General features: G+C 46.9%; 4 protein-coding genes across 4 annotated transcripts; 2 read left to right on the top strand and 2 right to left on the bottom strand.

Moving 5' to 3' along the window:
- Positions 1–685: 685 nt before the first annotated feature.
- On the top strand, positions 686–2,052 carry AGABI2DRAFT_188452 (hypothetical protein; the record flags this gene model as incomplete). The annotated part of the gene is made up of 9 exons (XM_006456484.1): positions 686–940; positions 1,014–1,059; positions 1,137–1,277; positions 1,343–1,408; positions 1,470–1,517; positions 1,573–1,593; positions 1,658–1,789; positions 1,844–1,851; positions 1,905–2,052. 9 exons carry the CDS (start codon positions 686–688, stop codon positions 1,935–1,937), a joined length of 750 nt encoding a protein of 249 aa, XP_006456547.1. The 3' UTR covers positions 1,938–2,052.
- A 241-nt stretch (positions 2,053–2,293) lies between these two features.
- Positions 2,294–3,420, bottom strand: AGABI2DRAFT_181137 (hypothetical protein; the record flags this gene model as incomplete). The annotated part of the gene is made up of 8 exons (XM_006456485.1): positions 3,376–3,420; positions 3,284–3,331; positions 3,130–3,232; positions 3,041–3,073; positions 2,948–2,985; positions 2,867–2,890; positions 2,462–2,814; positions 2,294–2,390 (listed from the first exon to the last, which is right to left on the bottom strand). Exons 1-8 carry the CDS (start codon positions 3,412–3,414, stop codon positions 2,294–2,296), a joined length of 735 nt encoding a protein of 244 aa, XP_006456548.1. The 5' UTR covers positions 3,415–3,420.
- Positions 3,421–3,804: 384 nt separating this feature from the next.
- Positions 3,805–9,083, top strand: AGABI2DRAFT_122443 (hypothetical protein; the record flags this gene model as incomplete). The annotated part of the gene is made up of 3 exons (XM_006456486.1): positions 3,805–4,929; positions 5,659–6,006; positions 6,063–9,083. 3 exons carry the CDS (start codon positions 3,805–3,807, stop codon positions 9,081–9,083), a joined length of 4,494 nt encoding a protein of 1,497 aa, XP_006456549.1.
- Positions 9,084–11,025: 1,942 nt separating this feature from the next.
- Positions 11,026–11,573, bottom strand: AGABI2DRAFT_181139 (hypothetical protein; the record flags this gene model as incomplete). The annotated part of the gene is made up of 3 exons (XM_006456487.1): positions 11,460–11,573; positions 11,272–11,397; positions 11,026–11,207 (listed from the first exon to the last, which is right to left on the bottom strand). Coding segments are annotated over exons 1-3 (342 nt in total), but the record flags the coding sequence as incomplete, so codon positions are not given.
- Positions 11,574–14,739: the final 3,166 nt, after the last annotated feature.

Consider the following 14,739-nt stretch of genomic DNA (forward strand, 5'->3'; position numbering starts at 1 on the left):
GGATCTCCGTCGTGTGTCTAAAATTAGCCTTTCGGATTCGACACGGAACACTCATGCTAGCACCCCGGCCAAAAAGTGCCTTCGTTTGAACCTCCTAACGCACAATCCTTTTCATTGTTCCATATGCATATGCTCGGAGAATCGATAAGAAGGGGTATTATGGACTGAGATTGAATTCGAACTTTCGAAGCGCTAGGATGCTGTCAAAGGGACGCAATGATGACCTATGATGACGTGCCCTTCATGAACCCAGTAATGGGCTGTAATGGGATGACGCGGATGACTCCGCATCATGAACTGGTTAGGAAACGGGAATCCCCGGCGAATGGGCAAGCTCGTGAACCTGTTCAGGGCCGCCTGCAAATATATTAATAGACCAATCATTCATTTACAGTGATAAAGAGATCGATGACTGCATACGAAGATGCTTATCCCCGGGCCTTTCATGCTTATGCCTGTAGCTTATCTAGAGCAAGAAGCGGCCAAGCAGTCTTAACATAATTTCTCGCACCTCAATATAGAATGCCATCAAACTCGGCTCTGCGTGGCAGAAAGGAAGCTACATTTACAATCTGTAACCTCCCAGGTTCATCGTGGGTCAAGGTTCTAAGTAAACTATTTCAATTCCCACAGCTATAAGTCAAAGTCAAAGTATGATCCATCATTTTCCCCAAGCATCTTCCCCATGGCTCTTAACGCTGTAGCACTCATCACAGGAGCAGGAAGTGGAATCGGCAGAGCCATAGCTCTTCGCCTCGCCAAAGATAGATATAACATTGCCATAAACGATATTCGTCGGAATGAAGGCTTTGATAAAGTTCAGGACGAGATCAAGAAGATGGGAAGGGAGACTATTGAGTGTATTGCAGACGTTTCTAATGAAGGACAAGTGAAAGAAATGGTCGATGCGACCACGAAGAAACTGGGTGGATTGGATGTGGTAAGGGGGTCCCAATGAGCTCTATAATCAGATATTATCGCTAATGCTGAGACGCCGTGCGGGGATATGATAGATGGTAGCAAATGCCGGTATTTTTACCTCGACGCCTTTCCTCCAATGTAAGAATTTTGCTCGAGCCTCCGTGATGCATCATTGCACACCCTGAACAATATTTCATTCATTCCGTGAATCCTAGCCACATTGGAAGAATGGGACAAGTGCTTCGATATCAACGCCAAAGGTGTATTCTTATGCTACAAGTATGCTGCCCAACAAATGATTCAGCAAGGAAGGGGTGGTAGAATAGTCGGAGCTTGTTCACAAGTAGGAAAGCAGGGTATGCATTTACTACACGTTTGGAATCAGTACGGCAACTTAACAGCTACCAAACAATTCACTTAGGCTTGGATGCGGGGGCGATATATAGCGCTACGAAATTCACTGTGAGATCGTTGACTCAGAGCGCAGGCGAGTAATTGGTTCTGTCCTTCCCTCGCAGACATCTCGTGTGTTGATATAAATTTGATAGCTATGGCACTACAGCCGCATGATATTACGGTCAATGCTTATGCACCTGGTACATCTATGTTCTTGTTTCTGAGTGATCAAAACTCTCCTATTAATCATTTCAGGCATTGTCGATACACCGTTGCGTGCGTTTTCTTCTTTGTTACCAATATAAGTAGGACGTCCGCCAACGCTAAACATTCACCAAAGTTGTGGCGGCAAGGGAGCGCATTTTACAACTGGGCCGACCACTGGACACGTTGGCTGGAGAAACTGGGACTCCTGAAGAAATTGCGGCGTTAGTTTCGTACCTAGTCTCGAAGGAAGCGCGATACGTCACCGGTAAGGACTAAAAATACGTCACCCGATAACTTCTTAGCTGATGGGATGTTGTAGGACAAAGCGTTTGAGTTGTTTCCTTATATCTGTGACCTACGCTGATTTCACTCAATCACAGGTCAATATCAATGGCGGTCGGCTATTCGACTGAGGGGAAATGAGCGGATGAAACAACCTGTTCGTAGTTTTGCAGGATAAGATTGGTTTGATCGTTTCCCGGGATTAGTACTCTCTTTACGCTATGACATTCCATTTTCCTGAAACAATATATGACCTATTGGGGTTTTCGATGATTTGTCGACTGGAAGGTAAGTTGCACCGAATATAAGAATCTCTTGATCATGCCTTAGTCGGAAGACCCCCAATACTGTATCCATCTGTTAGAGGTCATTGATGCGAATAGAGCCGGGGGTATTTTGTTCGTCTTATGGAAACCAAACATGGACTTACCAGACCAACGTGAACGCCGCATAGCAAAGAATGAATAGCATGTTCAGTGTAGATATTCTACAGTTTCTGAGATTGATCCCCCGGTGGCAGCTCTACGATCTGAGAAAATCCCGGATAGAGTGGCAAATTCAATTCCAATTTTTCTTCCATTGCCCTGTGACGATAAATTTTTCGAAATTAGCTTTTCGGATTCGACACGAAGCACCATGCCAAGAAGCAACGCACTTAGGAACAAATCTTCCGCCTAAAAAGTGTCTTCCTTTGAATGCCTTAACGCCCAACTTGGGCGCAGTCAAGCTTACGAGCACATCCGGCTGCAAACCTACGCCGTATTCGTCTCCCTTTTCAACATTCCATCCGCTCGGAATGTCTACGGAAACGATGGGTAGTTTCGACTGAGTGAGAAGAGGCAGGACGTCGTCAAAGGGTGCCCTGATGGGAGGTTGGAAGGAGAACCCGAAGATAGCATCGAGAATGACGTCGGATTGAGAAAGAGATTGCTTGAGAGGGGAAAGATCTGTTGGCGGAGAAGGAGAGAGGATAGGAATTGACATATTTCTGCATTGTGTTTCGAGACGCTGTTTCATCATGGATGAGGATGTCGTAGTACTAATGTCTGAGAGAGCACACCTTGTAAATGTCTTTCGACCCAGGCTGCAAGTGTGATATCGGTTGAAGACAAAAAGACAATCATGCAGTCGGCCCACATACCTTGGGCATATAAACGGTTGGTTTGTATCCAAAAAGGCCTTCGGACTCTAGTCAGATAGAACTATGCCTGTCTTGGGGACCAACCAAGCGCACCAAGGTGTCTAGCTGCAACTAGGCCATCTCCTCCTGTAAGTCCCGCGCTCAGATAATATAATACCATAAGTAAAAGATAGCTCACGTACCTTGATTTCCGGGACCACAACAGACAAGAACGCGGGGGTATTTTTCTCTATTGTAGACCGTGGCTAGTGTTTGGGCGCAGGCTAAACCGGCAAGTTCCATCAGCTGCGACAGGCATCAATTTACGATGGACAAGGTGTGAACCGCGCTATATACCTGGTCGATGCTGAATGCGCCCGATGCATTCATCAACTCTTCATCGATCTAGCAAAACGTTATAATAAAAAATGCGGAAGCAGTGACCTTACCTGTTGTGCGAGTCGCGCTGTGAGATACCGCATCGTCATAGTCAGTTGTCAAGTTCGACTGATGACGTCACTCGGTCCATGCTCGAATTGGACTGTCTCGAAATCGCCTTCAAATTGTCATGACAGTCCAACATCTCGTTTCTCTCCCACCTCGTCAGAATGCTCTTGTCGCTCTTTTTTCTTGCTTCTCAATCCACGTCCTTCTTTATTCATAAGTCTATTATTCACCCCTTCACCCGCAGTATCCATCCCGTCCTCCCATATCTCGGTATATGGGAACTCGCCTACATCACTTTTTCGAGAGTCTACTTTAGCCCCGTCGCATGCCTTTTACGGGAGGGTTTCTCCACGATTGACACTCGGGCCACGACGTTCGCCTACCGGTTAGAAGAATTATATTGGTCACTGTTGTTCTGGCCCATGCTTCTCATGGCTGCGATCACCGGATTCCCGTCATTTGCATCTGAAATTGCTGCTGCTGCTCTGAGATTCCTTTTCGGCATCGCTTCTTGTCGCTCTGTGGACTTTCGGAGACGTCAACTCGAGTCTCGTAAAAACACTGCTCGCCGAATCATAACCATGGCTCCCAGTTCCGGAACGAACGGCAGCGGCAATACCACACCTCCTATTACCACTAATGGTGGCGACGCCGTGCAACCCACTCCTCAAATTTCTTTACGTGAAGTTTCTCCCCCGGCTTACACTCGGAGCAACAGTACCAGCGGTACTGGCTCTACTACGTTGTCGGTGACGACGAGTACTTCCACTCAGACACTCTTGCCTAATGTTTTTCATACTCGAGCGCAAACTGAATGTTCTACTGTCACTCCAACGAGAGGTCTTTCGCCTGGCAAACCAAATAAGTTTGCTGCTTATCCATCGCCACCAACTATAAGCTCGCCGTTACCGACTTTGCATTCGCCTTCTGCCATTTTCAGTTCCACGTCGACCCATCAAACTATCTTGATCACTTTACCAATTGACAATGGCGGTTCTTCCTCTTCTCGCGCCGGTACCATTAGTGCATCGGTTTCCTCGCTGAGTTCTACAAGCTTTACGACGACAACTCTGTCCTCAAACTCTCCTTCTCCTTCCCCAGCTCCAGCTCCAGCTCCGACTCCAACTTCATCCGCAAATCCGCGGTCATCGTCGTCTTCAACAACGCCAGTCTCCTCTCCTCATTCATCCATGCTCAAGTTTTCAACGCCACCGTCACCATTGAAGTCAAAATCGAAAGCGAAAAGGGTTCAATCGAGAAAAAGAACGCCTATCACTACCTGCGCAATTTCGCCTCTCCGTCGATCCCCGACTCCCTATCCATCTTTTGCAAATCCTTCTCGTGCTTCTGCTTCTTTGATGAAGTTGACGCCGAGCACTCCAACTACTCCAAAGCAAAGGTCGAGGAGTACGGTCAAGACGGTGGTTGTCACGCCTACGCCGAAATCGAAACATCACCAACAACAACAATTTGGAAGGGGAAATCGTAAGAGAGGGAGTACCAAAGGAAGTGGACCTGTAAATACGAATGCAAACGCCGGTAGTGTTTCGAAAACCGTGAGTCGGGGAAAAACAAACGGTACGATAAACACCATGATGGAGAACGGAAATGAGAGGTGTAGACATCCAGTTTGACGATTAACTCGTCATTGACCGCTGTGGGTATACAAATTCTTCTCATGGACATTTTAACGTTGGACTTCTTTTGCGAGTGGGGGCTACAGGACTCTCTTCCTTTTATTCAATTGGACAATCGATGATTGACGCTGCTTTGTATAGTTTACAGCTGTGCTGCTGCTCTGATAATAGTCATAAGGGTACATACTAGTAGTAGTATCTTATATATATATTGTACCGATGTAACAACGAACATTTCTGTTTCATACCATTCGGTGAAGATCGTTGGCGCTCATTCGGTTTCCTAAAAGCTTTAGAGGAAGATGGTCTGTTCCGAAAAAAAAATAGAAAAGTGGGTTTGGTGGGTAGCACGGACCTCTGGATATACGTCATTATTGCTATGACAAGTGTTACAGGCATGAACTGATTGATATATATGTACATGACAAAATTCATGCATGAAACGAAGCAAGGATGTTGAGTTGGTGAGTTATAAAAATGGAATTTCTTGACCGAACTTACTTGGACAAATATTTGTTCGTAGTGACCCTGATCCTGGTTATGCATGCTCGACTGGTGACATGGCTCATCCTCCTGCATGCAGCGGCCATATTCCTCTTTTCGCGCGGCTTCCTCCTCACCAGACTAGCCCTTCCTGACTTTTCCAAGCCCGACACGGCATACGATGCTCCAGGTAGTCCAAAACAAACGCATAAACGCGCCGTTCTCCTCATCATCGATGCTCTTCGATTCGATTTCGTCTCTCCTGATCCCCCAGAACCAATTAATCCGTATCATCATCAAGTTTTAACTCTTCCTAGTGAATTGACAAAAGCGCGCCCGGAACATTCGTTTCTATTCAATGCGTACGCGGATCCACCTACGACGACTCTACAGAGGATTAAGGCTCTGACTACTGGCTCATTACCGACCTTCGTTGATATGGGAAGCAATTTCGGCGGCTCGGAGATCCTGGAGGACTCGATTGTCAAGCAGTTACAGCTTGCCGACAAATCCGTATGTGGTTCATGATACTTATTTCTAGATGTTGCTGAAACGGCGTACATTTCAAGATCGCGTTCATGGGCGACGACACGTGGCTTTCTGTGTTTCCGACATCCTTCCATCCCAACCTTACCTTCCCCTATGATTCATTCAACGTCGAAGACTTGCATACCGTCGATACGGGTGTCCTAACACACCTTTTCCCGCTACTCCAGAACGCCCATCCTGGTCTTTCTATCCCGTCCGTTAACTCCGGCTCCGAAAAGCAATTCGACTTTCTTATAGGTCATTTCCTAGGCGTTGACCACGTTGGTCATCGTGTTGGTCCCTCGTATCCCTCCATGCATGCCAAATTAACACAAATGGATACTGCATTACGCAGAGTCGTGGACTTGCTCGACGACGATACACTTCTTATCGTCCTCGGTGATCATGGGATGGATAAAACTGGTGATCACGGTGGCGATGGCGTCCTCGAAACCTCTTCCGCTCTTTGGATCTATTCCAAAGGCCCACCTTTGATGGACAAAAGGCGAGAGAACATACATCCAGGATTACTGGGATACAAAACCTTCCCTGGAGCAAAAAGCTCTTGGCGGTCTGTGCAGCAGATTGATCTGCTACCGACTTTGAGCTTGTTATTGGGTTTACCGATACCATATAACAATCTTGGAACGATAATTCCAGAGCTATTCTGGCGTTCTTCTACGAAATCTTCGAGTTCCAAGCTGGAACTCGAATACGCACTCGATCTTAACTCGCGACAAATTCGTCAGTACCTCGAAACCTACCGTTCCTCTTCCTCCGGTTCCGAGCTTGATTCTGCGTGGAACGTACTTCAATCTGCGTGGGATGCAGTTTCGATGTCGCCTCAACTCTCACCTCAAAATGCGCTTGAAGCAAAGTTGATTTCGATGGCGTCTTATAATCGAGCTGCCCTTTCGGTGTGCCGCGCGATATGGGCGCAATTCAATCCAGAGCTCATGGCTGCTGGGTTAGCTCTCATGTTGACTGCGATAGTTACCGCGTTCTTTGTCTACGTGGCTCTACGAGAGAAAGGTCCACGTGATGGTCATTCTTTCGTTCATTCACTCGTTCCAAATGTTTGGAAAACATCCGCCGGTGTTGGCGCTATAATATTTGCGCTGACATATTCCCTTGAATCTTTCCTCCCCTCGTCCATTATACACGCGATCCCCTTCAGTCCACTCGAGGCTGCCCTATTCACGGGCCTCATGATGGGGTGTGTGTTCGCCATTGTTACTTCCCTGGTCCGGCTGGAGGAGGGCTGGAGTAGCAGGCTGATGGGGCGGGGTGGAATTGTTGGCGCTGGAATCCTCCTGTTGCACGGCGTATCATTTTTCTCCAATTCCTTTACTTTTTGGGAGGATAGGCTTGTGTTATGGCTAAGCGCCACGGCAATGGTACCTTTCGTGCTGGCAGGCATAGCCGCTCCCGGATTATCTTCTACCTCATCTCCAAGCAAGTCAAAAGGGAAGAAACCTGTTGGTCTATTTGTGAGGCTCGGTCTTACGACCCTTCGAGGCAGGATACTCGGATTCTCGTTTCTGTTCCTCATCTGTGTCAGACTTATGTCACTCGTAACTGTATGCAGAGAAGAGCAAGGCGCATATTGTCATGTTACATTCTATGCTACACCCTCTACCTCGCCGTCGTCATCGCCATCTACATCATTTGATGCAATTTGGAATACCACATCAACCTCATCCAATACCATCACGGGTCAATCACCAATGACTGTTATCACAACATCGACAACGCCTCCAATGTGGTCGATACTCTTTTCCTTACCAACTGCCATATTTCTGCCATTCGTCATGACGAGAATCTTGAAAATCACGAAAAGTGATTGTGGAATTGGTCCGGCGATGGTTTGGGGAGTGATTGCACCTGCCTTGATTGGTTCATGGCAGATATGGGTATTAGAATGGGTCGAAAGTGGCGGACTCCAAGCCTCGAATTCAAGTTTGGTCCTCCCAGCATTTGAAGCACTTATTGGTATCGTGGAGCCTTTGATTCGTTTACGAACGTTACGATCATGGATCGCGAGAGGAGTTTGTGCTTTGTTGGGACTTGGAGTGATAGGATGGTCGATTATTCCATTATGTCTCGACATTCACGTTCGTGCACCATTTGCCAGTTCAATTTCTTCGCCATCAATGGGCGCTAATACGAGCACGACAACGCAAGTTGTAGTTCTTGGATATGCAAATGCTTATGGAGCGCCATATTTGCTTTTCTATCTGCTATCATTTGCGCTGGTGTACTTGTGTACGCCGCTTCCTGGGCAGGTGGTATTAGGGTTGGGTGCTGTGGCGTTTGTTGCGTATTTGGAGGCTTTGGATGGGGTCAGAGATGCCAAGGAGATCGAGAGAGTCGTTGGGAACGCTTTGAACCCCGTCGTCGCAGGTCTATCCGATCCATCATCGTCATCGACGGACTCGACATCCAAAAAGGTTCCTTCGGAAAAAGAACGCAAAGCAGACGAAGTGGTGGAACCAACGACATTCATGACGATTATCCCGCTTATCCTATTAACATTCATAACTTTCTATGCCACGGGTCATCAAAGTACGATTTCATCCGTGCAGTGGAAAACCGGCTTCGTGCTGAGTGAGAGTGTACGATACCCGTGGAGTGTCATTACTGTGGTGTTGAACAGTGCAGGACCGTTTTGGCTGCTTGGCATCGTTGGCGGCGTTTTGATTGGTGGTTGGAAAAGATCTCCCTCGGTATCAAGTTCAAATTCTTCTGACGAATCCGAAGAGAACGTGCCGAAACTCGGTCTTGACATAACTCATTCCTCAATCCTTTCAACACTCCTCATCCAAATATATTTCCTCACTTTATTATTTGGTGCTTCGACAAGTGCGGCTGTGCTTCGTCGACATTTGATGGTATGGAAAGTTTTTGCACCTAGATTTATGGCTGCGGTTGTGGAATTGGCGGTTTTGGATTTGGGGGTTTTGATTGGTGTTTGGGGTGTTGGAGAGAGAGTTGTTGAGAGGGTTAGGTGGATACTTGGACGAGTTGGGATTGGTAGGACCGAGAAGAAGAAAGAGGACTAGATTCAAAACGCTACAAAGGGCCTACATATCTGCAAGTAATATACTATTTATGCTTAGGAGTGCTTTTGCATCAGACTGGACATCGATCTCACTTCCCTACGCGGGTGTATTCGTGACCTCCATAAAGGCGGTAGTCGGGCGGTCCAGAGGACCATTGAACATCGTGATTGAGAAGTACGATGTGAACGAAACAGTTTTCATTGCAAAGACGACAAAGAGCCTTTCCGCGTTGTCATAATTCAGAGTGAAAACGTGAGATAGAATTTGAAGAACAAGCCGATCGTAACCAGGCATGTCGGCCAGTGGCATAGTCCGACCATTTGGTGTGTTTGATTGAAACCGAATTCCTATTCCATTCACGCATCTATACCGTTTGATTATTTGTGCGTCTCTCGGTACTCTCCACGAATTGTTTGCTACGTCTTGGGGTTTTGATAAAAAGGAAGACTTACCGTCCGCAGAATCGTAGGATCTCAACTCGGTTTCTTAATTTTTGGACAGTGTTTCTTCGAAAATGGAGTCATAATGTTCAGAAGCGCCTCGAAGTATGCCTGTATCGTTATGGAAAGCTCGTGAAGAATCTGATGGTACTTGCTCGTCCGACTTTCTTGTATTCCCCGCCAACAAGAGGATACGGCGACCACAACCTAGAAGAACCCAATGTCAATCAAGAATATTTTTGTATGTCTTCCGCTGAACATATAGATTGGGAAGTCCTAACAAACAATGGTTTAGCTTGCAAAGATATTCATGAGCGGTAACAGTCGCCCAATCTAATTCATTTGGATTTGAATCGGTTTGAAGAATGACGACCCAAGACCCTCCCTGCGTCGACTGTTTTCTGGTATTAGTAATGTTACGCAAATATAGAGTGCGACTAACCCACTCGAATCACAATCCGGTAAGAGACTGAGATTCTTCCGGTGCGTCGGAGAGATCCTTCTTATTCTCCTTATCGCTAGAACACACGAGCTGTCAAGAAAGCACAGTGACCTTAAAATGTTTTTCCTGGAGCTATCAACACAAATAGTTACTAGTACTCACAAATGATCTTCGTGCCCCGAGATACGCAATGGCCCCATACGCAAAGGCCATGAAACCCCAAGGAGAAAGATGTATGAATGAAATGTTGGATCTGTAAAAGAAGCGAATAATCGTTCTAATTCTTTGATGAGAAGAAAAGAAGAAAAGAAGGGGAAGGCACCCCAATACTTATATACTCCTTGAATCTGAATTTGATCGGGTTCGATAAAAAATTGCAACATTCCATCAAGTCATACATGTTGCGAATAAACCAGCGCCATCATTGCCAGGCGTCGGCAAGAAAACAACTGGCTTGTCCTACAGAGGAAAAGGACCGTTGTCAAAAAAAAAAATAGTTGAATGATCCAGCGCTTGAGGACTTCTCAGGTTTAACAAGGCACCGGTTCAAGCGGGTGCGCTTTAATAATACCACATAGAACATTAAGCAGAACTAGCGCAAAATCCGAGTCGGAATGTACGTTCCATTCATTTCGTATTTAATCACCTTTGACGGCTGCGAGTGAGAACCCCGTATCAATCAAAGAACTTCTGCTGTTCAACTACTTTGATAGGAGTCCATGGAGCGATGTTTTTTTATCGAATGACAAAAATGATTCCTACCCAATGAGGTAGTAAAAGCTGTTCAACCATCAATGTCACTCAGTGTCATCTGCCATTTCGCAGCTTCCCAAAATTTGAAATGAATGTGGGTACATATACCAGCCGGGCTCCAATTGTTGTCAATTTGGGAATCAGATGAGGCATGTATCAAACACCTTCTAGAACTTTCTAAATTTGGGATACGTGCAGTCCTATTGTGGGCAAAAGAACATCTGAAATTTTTGTACGGCCTAAGATGTACCAAGCGAAAAGGAATGGATCGGCGAATTAATAAAATGCGTATATACAAGAAATCCGATAGTACCCAAACCATAGTCCAAACCATAGAATGAGATGTGGAACTCGGAGTTCTGAACTCCCAAGATTTTGTAGGGTGAGCCGGTTGTTCCGTTGTCAATCAACCAAGACAATGTGGGCGATGAACAATGCCCTTCCATGGAACAGTCCCCTGACGGCTTCTGCAAGGGGCCATACGACGCGCTGTAAATTTTGAATTCTGTCAGGACGACTGAAGATCAGGAAAAAAAGACGGGATCTGACATACCATAGTGGCATCACAGACGCACCTAGCAGCGTTGTAGAATGCGGTCTTCGAAGCTTCAAAGCACACAGCGATACCGCATTTGGCAGAGTGGATAAATTCACCAGCCCTTTCGTACGAGTCGTATAACTGAGTCAAATCGTTGAGAAGTGAGCGATAGCACACGAGCTAAGAGTACCAGTGAAGCTTACCTTCTGAACCCATGCGACTCGCCGCCGACCAGCATTGCGATCCAAAAGCGTAGGAAAAGGGGCTCGCTCAACCTCAGCGAGCCGATGTTGTCCCCCAAGGTTAGCGTCGGACATCATGAGAACAAAATGGCGACTAGGTCGAAGTATAAACACGGAGAGTTGGAGCAGCTAGGAAAGAAAGACGCGAGGGAAGGAAGGCCAATGAGTGTGGATTACAGAGAGGGAAAGATAATGAAAGGGAGAAAGGCTCTGGTTTTTGGGGGAGCCTATAAAGCGGCCAGATACACGAGGCAACGGATTTAGCCTGTTACGAAAATGATAAATAAGCACCAAGACTCGTTCGCTCCAGGAGCGCATAGTCACGTACGCACGCTACGAAACAGCCAAGTTCGCTTCACCGCGCATTATAGGTCCGGGGTTGTATTCTGAGAATGGGCGAAAGTGAAACTTGAGTTGTCATTTGTATAGGGTCATAGTGGAAGGGAGGAGGCGCTTGAAGAGTGAAAAGAGAGATTCCATCGTAGAGAAAGGTCCTTAGAAAGTGTGATCGTATGCAGTGGCGGCACAATAGAGGATGAAAATTTTTTCTGCTCATGTTTGACCTCGGTAAGAACAGCCATCTGACAGAGATCGGCAGTCTATTCTTGGCTCTTCGCGGTCACGGCTGCCTATCAACGATGCTACAACCAAACCATTTTCCCTCACGCGTGGCAAAACAAGAAGCCTCATGGGCGGTAGAAATTGAGTTCCACAGAGAGCATTTTCGAGTGAGTCTTGCGGCATACATTCGAATGGCTTTCCAGAAAGGATTAAGTCCGTCAGAAAGCCAGACTACCCAGCACCCTCTTAGCGCAAGTTGAGAAGGGCGCAAAGAAGCCGACAACTGGAGAGGACGAGGATTCCAGTACGTTTGTCGAATAACCTTGTCATCTTGGTCAACTGGCAAATACTTTGACCATCTGCTCACAGTTCGACCTGCAGGCCCGTCGAGAACACGAGGATACCAAGTTGCCTTCCACCCGGCTCTCTCAGAAGGAGCGCTGAAAGCATTTGTCTCTCCACTTAGCCAGCAAGAGCATCAAAGTCTACCTTTCCGACATTCCCCTTCTCCATGTTATGATTGCCATGGGGAAGGTCCAGCAAACGTTCTTCCTTACTACATGCCGAATGTCCGTTGTCGCGTCATCTCGCACATCCTCCCGCCGATCAATCTCAACAACTCGTCTCAAGAAATATTTTCCTCTTTCCTGACACAGGCCGCGACCACCTCGGGCGGGGTTTACGACCTGCGCTGATCCCTTTGACGCCTCCATTTTGTGGCTGAAAACTTCTTGAGGCTAGCTCGAGAAATCTGGGGCAGCGAAACCAACTCAAGCCATACAACTCCAAACGTCATAGATACACATTAGGTCTATTGTTCGCAAGCCAAAGAAGGCAGAACATATCGCCGGACGTCGCAGTCGAGCTCGAGTCGCACTTGGGAGACGGTCTTCCACGTTATTTTGCGCACGTCAAAGTTTCAATTCCCGATACACACGCTTTCATCCAATGTTGAGTCAGAATACTATTTTCGCAACGACGAAGTCTTGTGACCGCGACAAGTGCTGAACCGGAGTATCCTTATAAGGTGCCTGGTTGCTGTGAGCCCAGCCAACAGAGCAGCTTTCGAACCACCACCATGGATGGCCTTTGTATAGTTACTTGATGCCCGCGCTGGGGTGAATTTGGACGTCAAGATTGTCGAACCTCTGAAAAATTCGTCAGGTCTGAAGATGAAAGATACTCGATAAACGATTTACCTCGAACAATGATAGCTGGTGCCTCAAAATGTGATCCCAAGAACACAATATCTGAGTTGTTTTTACGCGATGATGTCAATAAAGTTCTCGAAACACACGTCCTGTTCGGAGACAATCATGATGAATGGCACTACGAAAAGTCACCACAAGGATCGTTTGTCCGCGCAGGCAGAGGATTCAAATAGAGGGAGATATTCGATGGCAAATAGCACCGGGAGATATGATCTCAGAATTGAGGTGTCGGTGAAGACGAGACCGAAGGATCACTTATTATCCTGCATCAGGGCGAGAACTTGACGTTACAAGCAGAACAAGTTCACAGCTTGTGCATATACGCGACGTGTCGATATGTAAATGCTCATACATAGAGCGAATACATTGAAGAACGAAAATGACTGGAGAGGGCATCGACTTTGAGGACAGGAGCAACATCCAGGACGGCACGGGACGGCACAAGATAAATTCTTCAAGGTCGCCTTTGATACTCATCGCGGACACTTCTGGTCAATGAGAAAGAGATAGACTGGACGGAAAGCGATCTGAGCACCAGCCTCCATCAACGCAAAAAAGGGGCTTCAATCCATCGGCAAGCTCTTGGCTGCTCAAGCCAGGAAAATATGTTCGAGGTATGCATCAAACATGGTGAGACCACAATTCGCCAGCGCATGGACTCGAAAGGCGAAACCTGAGGAGGTGAGAATGATGAGAAAACACCTTCCAATTGATGAAGAGGCGAAACGACGCACTAGCATCTGATAGAGTGGCGCGTGTTCTCAGTTTCAGCTATACTCTTTTCTTGGTTGATATGTACTTGAAGCCGGTCGTACTCCAGTCGTTGGCTGTGGATTTCCGCGAAATGGGTTCTACACACCATTGGGGATGCCATGGTCAGAATGATGATGTATATGACAACATCTACTTTCAAAACGGGTCCGTGCGCTTCACAGCGAGAAAGGGAACGAGGACGAGACTCCGGGATGGGACGGTACGGGTGAAGGGGCGGATACCAAATGCACGATGTGGTCACGCCGCGTTCGCCGCGTTCCTGAGTTTGTTTCTGATTTTTCATTTCTCGCTTGGACCAAATGAAGATTATATCTGGACGGACCTGCCCATGTTCTCAAGCTAACGGAGGTTTTTCTCGGTCAGTTCCTTGCCTTATCCGACTTCACACTCTATGATTCATGTTTTGACCACGCACCTGCAGATACCTCGGCTCACAGTGTACGGGGTAACTTTTGGCAAAGAATATCATTCTACACCAGTTCTACACGTTGTACCCGCGTCTGAGCGTCCCCTGAGGTCCTTCGCTTGTCTTTCTTATGCCTACCAATTTTCAACTACGTGTGCCGGCATCTGGCGGGCCGTCGGACACACAGATAACTGAGGGCCATGCAGTCGAACCTCTACGCCAACTATCTTCGCGTGAGTGCATTTATTTCGGATGTAACGACTTATAGAATCTCAGGTTTAGTTACGAG

This window comes from Agaricus bisporus (genome assembly GCF_000300575.1).
Source record: "Agaricus bisporus var. bisporus H97 unplaced genomic scaffold AGABI2scaffold_13, whole genome shotgun sequence".
Classification (NCBI taxonomy): Eukaryota; Fungi; Basidiomycota; class Agaricomycetes; order Agaricales; family Agaricaceae; genus Agaricus; species Agaricus bisporus.